General features: G+C 28.6%; 2 protein-coding genes across 3 annotated transcripts; one reads left to right on the top strand and one right to left on the bottom strand.

Moving 5' to 3' along the window:
- Positions 1-217: 217 nt before the first annotated feature.
- LOC105247759 (transmembrane protein 181) lies at positions 218-13055 on the bottom strand. Of its 2 annotated transcripts, none has more exons than XM_020030110.2 (13): positions 12891-13055; positions 11782-11954; positions 11353-11456; positions 11076-11225; positions 10219-10321; positions 9816-9969; positions 9648-9728; positions 8805-8904; positions 8594-8721; positions 7786-7935; positions 4401-4503; positions 2358-2588; positions 218-1212 (listed from the first exon to the last, which is right to left on the bottom strand). In XM_020030110.2, the coding sequence occupies exons 2-13, from the start codon at positions 11931-11933 to the stop codon at positions 1079-1081; spliced, it is 1590 nt and encodes a 529-aa protein (XP_019885669.1). In that variant the 5' UTR covers positions 11934-11954; positions 12891-13055; the 3' UTR covers positions 218-1078. The 2 variants fall into 2 exon arrangements, with proteins under 2 accessions (XP_019885669.1, XP_011250435.1); XM_011252133.3 differs by having other exon boundaries at positions 11782-11970; positions 12891-13044.
- On the top strand, positions 4517-7146 carry LOC112639636 (chitin-binding domain protein cbd-1-like). The gene is made up of 3 exons (XM_025414282.1): positions 4517-4868; positions 5796-6157; positions 6776-7146. The coding sequence occupies exons 1-3, from the start codon at positions 4850-4852 to the stop codon at positions 7085-7087; spliced, it is 693 nt and encodes a 230-aa protein (XP_025270067.1). The 5' UTR covers positions 4517-4849; the 3' UTR covers positions 7088-7146.
- Positions 13056-13689: the final 634 nt, after the last annotated feature.

Raw genomic sequence — 13689 nt, 5'->3', positions numbered from 1 at the left:
CTGTTAGAAGAAAACATAACGGTAACTGGACTGTTGCGAATTTTTAAATCTGTTTTGAATAAATTTTTTTTTTAAATATAACAAATTTTTAAGTATAAAACACATCTTTAGATATATTCAGTATATTCTTACACGCACATATTTCGTGTAATAATAATAATAATACTAATAATAATAACGATTTATTGTACAATAATAATATACTACAGAAATGCTATATCTCTATTATTTGTATTAAACTTTCTTGCCATACCAAATAGTTAATTACATTTCGTATAAAAACTATGGTAATATCTTATGAATATATAACGTAATATAATAGAGATTGGGCTCTTATCAATGTTTATCATATTTTTTTAATGAACATTATATCGTACATTGTAATTTTGAAATTTGTGAAAAGTATATCCTGAATCTACGGTAAAAAATGTCATCGGAAATGTTATGATGATAATTAGAAGTAGAATTTCAAAACAATTTGAAAATTATGAATAAATAAATGCATGTGACAAAATTCAATGTCCCGAATCATAAATTAATATCTGTCATTTTATTTACTTGCAAGATAAAGAAGATGCCGGTTGCTTCATCTCTCTAATATAAAAATAAGATAAAATCGAAAAAAAATTAAGAGGAACTTTTTCTCTACAAAAGTATTAGTCTATAATTCTTAAAATCGATATCATTTAAAAAATTTTCTAAATTCCTTTTTTTAATTTTTTTCTGCATCCGTTCGTTTCCTCTCGATATTCCTTCCGTCAATTCTTATGTGTCTTATTTCTATACACGATACATAAATTCATATTAGCATATATAGCTTATATACAGTATGTATCTTTTTTGAATACTGTGACAGATCCTCCTTTAAAATTAATATTTGTTTATTTAACAAACTACTTATACACAATTCAGTTTGGTTTTTCTCTTTTGCAGCTTTTAATGACGGCAGTACGACTGCAAATCAGACTAGAAATATCCATCGAAACAGAAACTTCTGTCGCTTCTCTTATTATTTCTTTGTTTAACAAATCTACCCTACGCTTAGCGTAGGGGATTACTAAATTCTTTTTTAAGGCCCTCAGTCACTGTCCTCTGCATTTCGCGGAACGCGAGTTAGCGGTCGCCGACTGTCCTCATCCGATCCATATATAACTTCCTCCTCTGAATCGTTGAACATTGAGAAAGCAGGATTATCCTTCGTTATCGATGAATCTGAAATAAAAATAATTAAAAAATTGTATTTTAGTATAAATTATAGAACACATCTATATATATTTGACGTAATGATATAATTATACAGAAAAAAAGATATTCTTGTTTTGAAAATATATTTAGTTTTAACATGAAAATCTTGAAATGAGATTTTATTGCGTTAATTAAAGAAAAATATAATTGCTTGAATAATTGCTTACTCGAATGAAGCCATTTTATATAGTTCAATCAAGAAAAATATATTCTTATGATTTGAGATTTAATTTTCTCGAATGAAAAAGAAACAATGTTATATAGAAAATAACATTTTTAAATCAAAGATTATAATTTCCTTAAAGTAGAAATAATCAAATAATTATATATTCTTGAGGTGACAATTACAATATTAAAATAAGACTATAATATTATTGAAATTTAAAATTATTAAATTCTTCCAAGAAGATTATAAATTGTTGGATATATACGAAACAATAAACGCGTTAGTCTAAGTATATAAATTTTGATTTGATATTTATTTTTTTACTGTATATAAACATATAAATTCAGCATACAGAATATAATTGCTTGAATAATTGCTTACTTGGATAAAGTCATTTTATATAGTTCAATCGAGAAAAATATATTCTTATGATATAAAATTTAATTTTCTTGAATGGAAAAGAAACAATGTTGAATAGAAAATAACATCTTTAAATCATTTATAATTTCCTTAAAGTAGAATCAAATAATTATATATTCTTGAGGTGACAATTATAATATTAAAGTAAGACTATAATATTGTTAAAATTTAAAATTATTAAATTCTTGTAAGAAGATTATAAATTGTATATACGAAACAATGAACGCGTTAGTTTAAGTATATAAGTTTTGACACTTATTTTTTTCTGTGCAGACACACAAAAACGATAATTAACCAATAAAGTTTGACGTTCATAATGACATTTAAAAATTTTTCTTAATTCCTTTTTTTAAGTCTATATCTTATAATTAAATATAATTATAGATTTATAACTTTTTACAATTTTTTTTCTCTCGGTAGCGCAACTTTGTGCAGTTTTGTCATAATTATGAAACAGGCAAGCAAGTGACAAAGTAAGTCATGTTGAATATGATAATTGTTGAGGATGTCTCCCTGAGATACTCACGTTGTCCGTAGACCTGTTGGAGTGCGGGCGCGTAAACATACGCCATGGTGTACAGATAAAAATTGAGAAGACCATAAAGGGCCATAAATTGCGCAGATGTGCGATAATAAGTAGAGAGACGAGAGGCGAAACTGTCTTCCAATACACCGGCTCCGAATTGCCGAGCCGTGACCAAACTGCAAACCCCCGCGACCACCGCAGCGAGTAGCGTCAGGAATCGTAGACGAAGATCTGCAAAACGCAAATTGCTTTTTAAATATTGCTCGATAGAATTGCAAATATTCTAAGAATGCATGTAATTAATCTTAAGATTTTTTTTGTATTAAAAGGAGGAATCTCTCTTTCTGTTTTGTACATCTTAATATAAAAAAATATGTACGCCGCACAGAAAAAAAGGACATTCTTGTTTTGAAAATATATTTAGTTTTAACATGAAAATCTTGAAATGAGATTGTATTACGTTAATTAAAGAAAAATATAATTGCTTGAATAATTGCTTACTTGAATGAAGCCATTTTATGTAGTTCAATCGAGAAAAATATATTCTTATCACTCAAAAAAATGATCTTGCAACTATAGCAAAAATTTTCTAGGTGCGAAAAATTAACTGAGGCAGATAAACGATTAGCAAATGTTGTAATATCGTATATATGTTGCACGTAATCAATCTAAATGACAGAGACAGAATTTATATCTGAACTGTTTGTGAAATTTAGAAAGAAAGTTTTTCTGTGGCGTCTATCCATATTATGATCAATCATACTTGATATAAAGTTTGGCTGTGGTACACAGAAAATACTAGCAGCAAGAGACAAATGAATATATAATCCTGATACTTAATATAGTTTGTATAACGCACCTAATCTGTCTATCTCTTTTTGACAATTGCGCAACATTATCGCCGCTAGGTGGCGAAAGGTAAAAGCCTAACCCGAAAGTAGAATCCATCTAATTGTAAGACATCATATAAAGCCGCACAGGTCTCGCGAGTCACGGCTTATCAAAGAGCGCATTAGCTCGAAGACTGTTATAGCCGCATCTCTTCCATTTTTTACGAGAGGAGTCCTAGAGCTCCAAAAATTAACCGCAGACGGTTAATTTTTTTATGGTGAATTCTCATATATGTATCATAGAAGACAGAATAAATATCCATGCAGAAATGAATATCAAATGCGGGCAATGGAATAAAAATAAGTTAACTATGATATCTAAAATACATTGACATATTATATCGCTGCTGCAATTATAATGAGCAGCTATATTTTTTACAAAAATTATTCTTGCTGCAGTATTGAAACTCATATTTATCCAATACAGATTAATATCTAACAATAGGATTTAAATTTTCTAGCAGATATTGCTAGAATGTTACTGCTATAAATTCTAGCTGTGACAAACGATATTCTATCAGATACAAAAAATAGCGATAAATTTTGGTTGCGACATTTAGAAATCTATCTACATTAGCAAAACATTTTTTTGAGTGTATGATTTAAGATTTAATTTTCTTGAATGGAGAAGAAACAATGTTAGATAGAAAATAACATTTTTAAATCAAAGATTATAATTTTCTTAAAATAGAATTAAATAATTATATATTCTTGAGGTGACAATTACAATTTTAAAACAAGACTATAATATTGTTGAAATTTAAAATGATTAAATTTATTATTATTAAATTATTAAAATTATTAAATTCTTCTAAGAAGATTATAAATTGTTATAAATTGTTGCGTATATACGAACGAATGAATACGTTAGTTTAAGTATATAAGTTTTGATTTGACACTTATTTTTTTCTGTGCGATATCATTTTTGAAATTAATTTTCATTAAATGCGTTGAATTGTTTCGGAGAAATGTTTAAAATAAAAATATCATTTGCGTCCGCTCAATTTTTACGTATTATTTTTATATATCTGCGAATTTTTTATTTATATGATATATTATTATAAAAAATAAAAAGATGTGCTACACTATATGATATAGTACACTTTTATCGAAATGAGAAAGTCTTAGCGCGGACTAAAAAAAATATACTTACCAAAGTAAGGCATAGATCGTAATTCGCTGTATGCCTTCAATATAAGAAGTAGCAAGTATGCGATGTAGAAGCCACCAACTGTAAAGAAGAATATCTTGAAGCCCTGAAAATAAAAATGTATTAAGAACGGCACAGATGTATAATATATCTTTTGTTATAAAAAGAGCGATAAAAAGATGTGATATTTTTCGTTCATCATCCATCGCGTATCACATTTTTTTGTCGCTCTTCATCGATAGACCAGTTTCGATCTCTTCGACCGCTTTCGATGCGATACCAAATAAAGATCGAAGAGATGGCAATCTTGAAAGAGACCAGCCCCGATGGGAAATTATTTACAACAGTACTGATTCGTAACTCGACATGCGTATACAATAAGAACAGAAACAACAGGTGTTTTGCAATCTCGAGAGGAAGCAACAGCAAAATTATACTTGATCTATCGATACATGAACATGAGACAATTTGGTAAATATTGCTTCAATCCTTAAGAAAATAATAATACAATTATAAGAGGAATATATTTCTATCGTTTTACATATATAATTGTATTTTTTTATATTTTTGACCAACTAACAGCAATAAATTTCGGTCAATATTCTAGTTTTCTTTTCACGCAAGATCGTTTATTCAAACATACACAATATATAGGTGTCCCATTTTAACTTTCACACTCGAATATCTCGAAATCATGGCGGTTTCGATGAAAATGTTTTAAACAAAAGTTGTATGGTTTTAAGGGGGCCATAAGATGGTGTCATTGGTTTTACCTTGAAAAGTCGTTTGAAGGTTACGTGAAAGTCACCTTCAATTTTTTAAATTAATTTTAACCCTCTATTTTTTGTTACTTATTCTTGTAACTTATCTCGAGAGCTTTCCAAAACACTATAATAAAGTATTTCTTCATTGAGTACTTTTCGAGTTATGAGGCTTGAAATAATTTCTTAATTTTACATAAACCATAAAATATCTAGTAAAATATTTATTTTTTATATTTATTTATATTCGTGAGTCTGACATTTTTAATAATTTCATTTATTTTTTGATTATCTTATCTTAATACTTTTATGTACAAAATAATGAGAAGAATCAATTGGTGTAAAAACACAGTTATTTTTAAGAAAAAATATGTAATTGTTAATTGCAAATTACATATTTTTTCTTCGAAACAATTATGTGTTTTCTTTACATCAATTGATTCTTCTCATGTGTGAAAATTAAAATGGGACACCCTGTATAATTTTATATCTCACACTCGCATTTTAAATGAATAAAATATATCAAATTAATTATGCGTGTAAATTCATCGATTTTATATCTTGAAATGAGAGAAATAAATTTATATAAGTTTAATTTAATCAGTGTCAGTGCATAATCAGTCGTTTGTCTAATCAGCAATCGGCATTATTGTCCTGGAAGCTTCGTTGAGGATCAGCGGATTGTACACGATTGTTGAGTGCCCGGCGGAATTGCGGAGAGACATCGCGGAATACAGTGACTCAAAGCAGATAAGCTGCATAATGCAGCTCTTATGTCCACCGAAAGACCTGACAAATTATAAGAATCACGTACAGGGTTATCAGGTACACGAGTATCTCGATGACACCGATCTCTCTGCAACGATGTGCGAGATAAAACTCAAGATCAATGTCGTGAAGAATCTGAGTGTGATCGAGACAGAAGAGGAAAATCCGTGCATCGATCTCGTGCATCACGAGCATCAGGTGTTGCTACCTCATTCGACAAATTGCAGTTTGGTAAGTTTCTTCGCGAAAAAAAACAGATAAATTTAGATGTTTTATCGGTGATGTTCTGAATATTATACAAGTATTATATCATCGAGTACACTGAGGGAAAAATTATCTTGAAATAAAAAAATTTTAGTTAACTCAAGAAAGCTATTTATTCGGTGGGTACTAATCACGTATTTACTTATATTAAAAACGTCTGTTTGCTTAAGTTAAATATTTATTTACATATGTTTAAAAAATATATATGCTTAAAAAATATAATTTTTAATTAAATATTTTTATATTTTAATTTAAAAAATATTTATTAAAATGCATTTTTTATTCCCAAAAATTTTAAATTTTTTAATTTTAAAAAATAACATATTTAATTTAATAAATTATAGTATACATTTTACGAAAATAGTATTTAAATATAAAAAATATATAAATGAAAATAATGTACTTAATATAACATGCATATTTAATTAAAATTAAATGCTTTTGTTTAAATGAAATAAACAATTCCTTCCATTTAGAGCAAAAGTTTCAAGAAAACAAATTTATTTGATTTAATAAAAATTTTTCCCTCGGTGCATCATATCCGAATATTACACAATTATACAAGTGTGCGTATTTTCATTTAAGTTCTACAAATGCGACTGGGGCATGCCGATGCTGTTTGAGTGTCCGGAGGAATTGCATTTCAATCCTGTTCTCCAGGTGTGCGACTGGCCTTGGCAGGCCGGCTGCGACTCGTCCTGGATCGGTTGCCCGCGACCATTTCCACGATGCCCGACTCGATATCCGGGTTTATTGCCGCATCCCTTTCTGTGCGATCGTTTCTATCAGTGCGATTGGGGAACGCCGCGATTACAGGCGTGCCCTGCAGGACTTTACTTTAATTCACGACTCAAGATTTGCGACTGGTCTTACAACTCTGATTGTCAGAACTGTTGAGGTCGAAACAAAACGCGATTCGCAATTTTACGTCGCAAATTGACAACCAAATTTTAAAAACGAAGGGTTCTCTTAAAATATATAAAATATATAAATATATAAATAAAATATATAAATGCAATAATATTAAAATATACAGGATGGCCCCGAACGTTCCAGCCAGACTTTGAGATCTTATAAGAAATTTAATTCTGAACAAAAAATTTCCTATAAACATAGGTCGAAAAATGCTCCCTTAAAAGTTATCGTTCAAAAACCTCTGATGGAGGAAGAGCAAAAGGTAAAAAAGAAAATGAAACTAAATAAATTTCTTGAAAAAAAAAACAATAAAAATAAAAAATAAAAATCTTTTTCTTTTATGAAAATAAAATAATTTTTTTTTAACAAACTTTTATTTTATTTTCATAAAAGAAAAAGATTTTTATTTTTTATTTTTATCGTTTTTTTTCAAGAAATTTATTTAGTTTCATTTTCTTTTTATTTCATTTTCTTTTCACTTTTTGCTCTTCCTTCATCAGAGGTTTTGAGCGATAACTCCTTAAAGAAGCATTTTTCGACCCATGTTTATACGAAATTTTTTGTTCAGAATTAAATTTTCTATAAGATCTCAAAGTCTGGCTGGAACGTTCGCACCCTGTATAAATGCAATAATATTCTATTGTAATAAATCATATTAATTGCGCGGCGATTACACTTACATAATAATTCGATGTATCGAGAACGTAATTATAAGTGGGGTCCTCCAGCTCGGTGCAACGAAGCCACGTGGCGAGAGTCAGTGCTGCACCCCATAACATACCTACTACTAAGAGCTTGGGCAGGTAAAACGTGATGAGACGTCTCTCATTCTAAACAAAGGAAATAAAAATCAGAATTAATTAACAACACTTTGACACATGCAACAAATAAAAATATAAAAGATAATAATAAAATAATAATAATATAATAATCATATTTAGACATATAGCAAGAAAGTATAATAATGTAATCAACATGTTAAAATGCAAATATTAGTAACAATTTTCATTAGTAATACTTTAAGCAGTGAGAGAAATATTGCAAATTAAAATCTTTTATTTGTTTAATAAAAATCGCAAATTTATTAATTAAGGAAATAAAAATCAGGATTAATTAACAACACGTTGACACATGCAACAAATAAAAATATAAAAGATAATAATAAAATAATAATAATAATATAATCATATTTAGATATAGCAAGAAAGTATAATAATGTAATCAACATGTTAAAATGCAAATATTATTAACAATTTCCATTAGTAATACTTTAAGCAGTGAGAGAAATATTGCAAATTAAAATCTTTTATTTGTTTAATAAAAATCGCAAATTTATTAATTAATTTAATAATAATATCGAGGCACGAAACATATATGTATTTAATAAATTAACCAGCTAATCCAATCTTTAATTATTTCGGTTTTGAACACTAAAATTATTGCAGCGTTTAATTAATTATTTCATTTTTGATTTTCGAATAGCGATACCTGTCTGAGGCCGTGATAGACGCAGAGCCAGAACATAAGAATGGCGCAAAGAAAAGTCGTTTGTAGGATCGCGTCCAGCATACCCGGTACCCAGGAGTTCACCAAGAACGTCATGGGAAATAGCGGATCTGTTTAGACGAAATATAAATTCGACAACTTGTTAAAAATTATGAAAATGTGTAATAATAACATAGCATCAATGACAACTTACTATTGTATAGAATCAGTAATGGAAGAAGTATAGAGATCCACTTTTGCTCTATCGACCAATCGTGCAGCGGATACTTTCTAAGCGAATGACCAAACCAGCACTGAAAGCGGATACATTTTTCTTCTTTCAGTTTCTACAACGAATTTTAATTCTTCGCGAAAAAATAAAAACGGGTTGAATTAAAAGAAATCGACGTGAGTTTATTTTGCGAAACGCTACGAGTTCTTTATTATTGAGATCGAAGATGGCTGACATAATCGATGAATTTCTTTCTATGCTTTTTTTTTCTCTAAAGAATTATTTCTTATTCTTTAGAATTCTTTTCTGATTTTTTAACAGTGCTCTTTTCTTCTCTCACGAAGAGATTTTTATTTCATTTATTAATAATTATAAACTAATCCTTCTATCGCGCGGATACATCTAAAAAATTTTTTTCAAGTTTGACGCGAATATTATTTCTATAATATATTATATTCTTTTTTTATAAATCACGCAAAGAATATTTCAAACACCAGATTAATTAAAATGTTATATATATTTAATTTGTTGAAAATTTGCTTTAAAAATTGCATTAAAAATTTTATTTAAAATTTGCTTTAAAAATTTTATTTAATTTGTTGAAAAGTTGATGCGATAAAAATTTAAATAAAAGAATTCTTTTTATTCCATGACATTTAATAATATTGCCAAATGTATTGGAAGTAGAAAGAGGTATTAAATTTTTTTGAAACCAATCTTCGATATCAAAGATTACTCGTTTAGTTTCACAAAAGCAAAAAAACGCAGTCTTCGATTCATTTTAATTATATATTATACGCGTTGTCATCTTCGATCATAGATTACCATCACTCCGAACGTGGTTAATAAGAAGATCAATCGAAACCAGATTTCGATTTGCGTGAACGCCGGATTGTAGTTCTTAAACTGTGAACAGGAAATATGAATACAAGGTTCGGAATTGTCATGTCGAGAAACGGATATAATCATATTTCGGATGCAGTGCTTACTGACGTAGAATGTGAGTTCTCGTATCGTGTATCGCTGATGGAAGCTCTCGAGTCCATGGAAGCGGACAGTAATTATGTAGTAGCTATAATCGAGGAATCCGAGATGAGCGACAACCAACTCCTCGCAGGATTGTCTCTCACACTTTAGGTGTCTGGTTCTGAAAAACGATCATGATCATGATGATAATCTCGGACTTTTGTTATGCATATTAAGCTCTAGATCTATTTACATTATATCAATTTGACTTGTCGCAACGCATATAATAGATATATCTCAGCTTTAACAATTTTTATTTCTCGTCGTTATGAATGTATTATTAAAAAATGTATTATTAAAATAATAACTTTTTTATGAAATTAAACTCGTTACCTCGCAATTTTTTCAATAATCAAAAAAGTATTTGTACCGATTATGTCCAGCTTCCGGAGGTAGCACAGATACGAGTTTGCGATCAGCAGTGATACCGTCTATGGAAACACTAACTTGGAAACCTTTGTCGTATCTTTCGTCTACAAAAGAGAAATTGTCACCGATTATTAAGAATAATTTTTCCAAAGTAACTGAAAATAGATTATATACTAGAATATAAAAAAAATCTATGTAGCTTTTCTTTTCAATAAATCATAATTGCAGAGATGTAAAAACAATGCTGCAATTTTTATTACAAAATTAAGAATTTGATTTTTTATTTTAGTTATAATAAATATACAGGGAAAAAGATTAATCAGCAAGAAATCATGCGTGAAAAAATAAACGAGATAATTATTCTACCACAGTTATCAAATTATGTAAAGGTTTTCCGCTATTAGTTCAAATGAAAATACATGTTACTATTTTTATTCGATGTCGATAGCTTGGCGATTTTTGTTACAAAATTTAGAATTATATATATAATTTATTTTTATTTTAGTTATAACAAATATAGAGGGAAAAAAATTAATCAGCAGGAAATCTAGCGCGAAAAAATAAACGAGATAATTATTCTATCCCAGTTATCGAATTATGTAAACGTTTTCCGCTATTAGTTCAAATGAAAATATATGTTACTATTCTTATTTGATGTCGATAGCTTGGCGATTTTTGTTACAAAATTAAGAATCATATATATAATTTATTTTTATTTTAGTTATAACAAATATAGAGGGAAAAAGATTAATCAGCAGGAAATCTAGCGCGAAAAAATGAACGAGATAATTATTCTACCCCAATTATCGAATTATGTAAAGGTTTTCTGCTATTAGTTCAAATGAAAATATACGTTACCATCATTATTCGATGTCGATAGCTTGGCGATTACCCATAATTGCTGGCTGTACGTAGACAACAGAGGTGTCTTCATGATGAATGGACCAGTGGCCATTTCGCTACCATTTAGATGCGCTTTTTGTTCGCTGGTCGACGTTATAGGCGGTCCTTTAAAAACATTAATATCTTTTAATACATCGTTGTTTTGCGAGATTAATAATAGTAATTCGTCACTGAAGTATCGCATAATTTATGAGATTTCGAGATAATTGGATAATTATTGGAATACACTCACCGGCGAGACCGATAAACACCGCTAATCCAAAACACGCGAAAAAGGCAACAAACACCATAACAAATTCCCTCTTGTGCATCGAATACAATCGCATCTGCACGGATCTACATAGCAAATATATAAGTTTTTAAAATTAATAATGTACAGCTAAAATATGAGAGTTCATGAACAAACTATGAATATATATTTTTGAGTGACGAAAAAAATATTTTGCGACATTTCATATAATATAAATATGAACATCGTGAATTATGTCAATTTGATAGAAAAAAAATCCGTTCGCTTTCTCATATGGTCCTCACATATACATTCATGTATTAATAGAGGGAAGAAAAAAAAACCAAATATTTTAAACAACCTTGCTATTTTTTTCTATTGAGGTTTCTTGAGTTTTTTAAATGCTTTTTAATTTTTCAGGAAATTATTTACCTCTCGCACCGATCATGATGATAAGCAGGCGCGATGTACTTGTTAAATTCGCTAAAGAGATCACTGAACTGTGACAGTGCGTTCCTGACCTTGAGATTCCAACCAGCGGATGGAAGATGATATGAATATCCTAATCCGGGCCCGTCCATCATCTTCAGGATTTCGCGGAATGTCTTTTCATGTAATATTCTGATATAATATTAATATAAATATTCTGATTATGCATACTTTTTTACTTTATAGACAATAATATTAACATAGGATTTTATTTTTATATGATTTATATATTTTTACGTATTATATTAAGATATATTATTAATATATATATATATATATATATATATATATATCTTTTTTTTTAAATTATAATATAATATATTATATATTAACTATATTTATATTATATATTAATAATAATTATAATATATTATATAGTTTTACGTAATATTAATATATATTATTATATATTTTCCTCTTTGAGTAGAATGCATTGAATTTTTGTAGAATTTAGAGGAGAAATTACTAACTTAATATTTTGCAAGAAAATGAAATGTAAAGAGATTGTAAAATTTTTTAAGTTTTGTAAAATTATAAACCTAAAATTGTAAACTTTGTAAAATTATTTTTAAGTTGATGAAGTCTACAGATATATTTCAAAGCTCTATAAATCATATCAAAACATCAGATAACAGAAATTTACAAAAATCACGAATGTGACACTAAAAATATTAAATAGTTTTCTATTTGTAAAAATATATACATGTGTCATAAATATCTTACTATACAAATTGTAGTAATTACATTAAATGAGTAAAATAGATAAAATATATTCTTATATTTCCCAAGTTCTTTTTCAAAGGGATAAAATAAATTTCATATTAATTTATTCGTGTAATTAAAATAAAAAGAAATATTTTAACAAAAAAAAAAAGGATATACAAGTAAAAAAAAATACTTTTGCAAAGATACATATCATTTTTGTCAATAGAAACTTAATTGATAGTCGAAACAATGATTAGAACAATCGCAGTGATACATGTATAGTTTATTATAAATAATATTTAGATTTACGCAGATATACACAATGTGCATGTAAACAAGAAACTCACCCTTACTGCGTGGTACTTTTACCTATATTCCTGATAAATATCTCTCGCTTGCATAATTTAGGGATAATTTCATGAGCGAAATATTGCATTAAACATAGAGACCGAATTCGTTGACATTCGCGTTTTGCGTAATTTTACAAATCAGACAAAAATACGAGAGCGACTACACGAACGCGAGCGGTGTATCTACGAATGAGGAATATCGTGAGACGCGCGCACTATTGATTTTCACATCATATGCTACGAACCGGAGTTGCAAACTCATCGGCGTTCTAGGGGGAAGAGAGGGGTGGAAATAATGGTACGTTAAACAACGAGGCGAATATTTGTATTGTCAGATAAAAGGTTTCAATAATATTTCTATGCGTTATATACGTCTTGCAAAATTAAAACACAATCGAAGTCAATGATATATATTGGTAATATATTCATTTTAGTGATCAGATAAGGGATTCGCATGAAGAGAATGGAAGGATTGAGAAGTAAATCATAAATCTTCCACGGTCAAAATATATGACTTATTATGTATATTTTGATCTAAAATATAAAAAGTGTTCTAATGTAAAATACACTTCTAAAAATTAAAAGATCAAATATTGATTTATATCCGTTAATCCCAATATGTTCTTCCATCCCACCCAGTTAATAAGCTCAGAAAGCTCGTACGGATATGCATTCCACTTTTTGTACAATTTTTTTGTTTCAAGCCTCATATATGACATCTTCCAGCTGCATTATCCGATACCAAGTAACTGTTTTTGAAAAGAAAAATGTAAATATTCTAATAAGACAAATATTT

Source organism: Camponotus floridanus, unplaced genomic scaffold (assembly GCF_003227725.1).
Source record: "Camponotus floridanus strain SB8 unplaced genomic scaffold, Cflo_v7.5 scaffold8, whole genome shotgun sequence".
Classification (NCBI taxonomy): Eukaryota; Metazoa; Arthropoda; class Insecta; order Hymenoptera; family Formicidae; genus Camponotus; species Camponotus floridanus.
The sequence above is the reverse complement of the archived record's forward strand: the minus strand, read 5'-3'. Positions and strand labels throughout refer to the sequence as shown.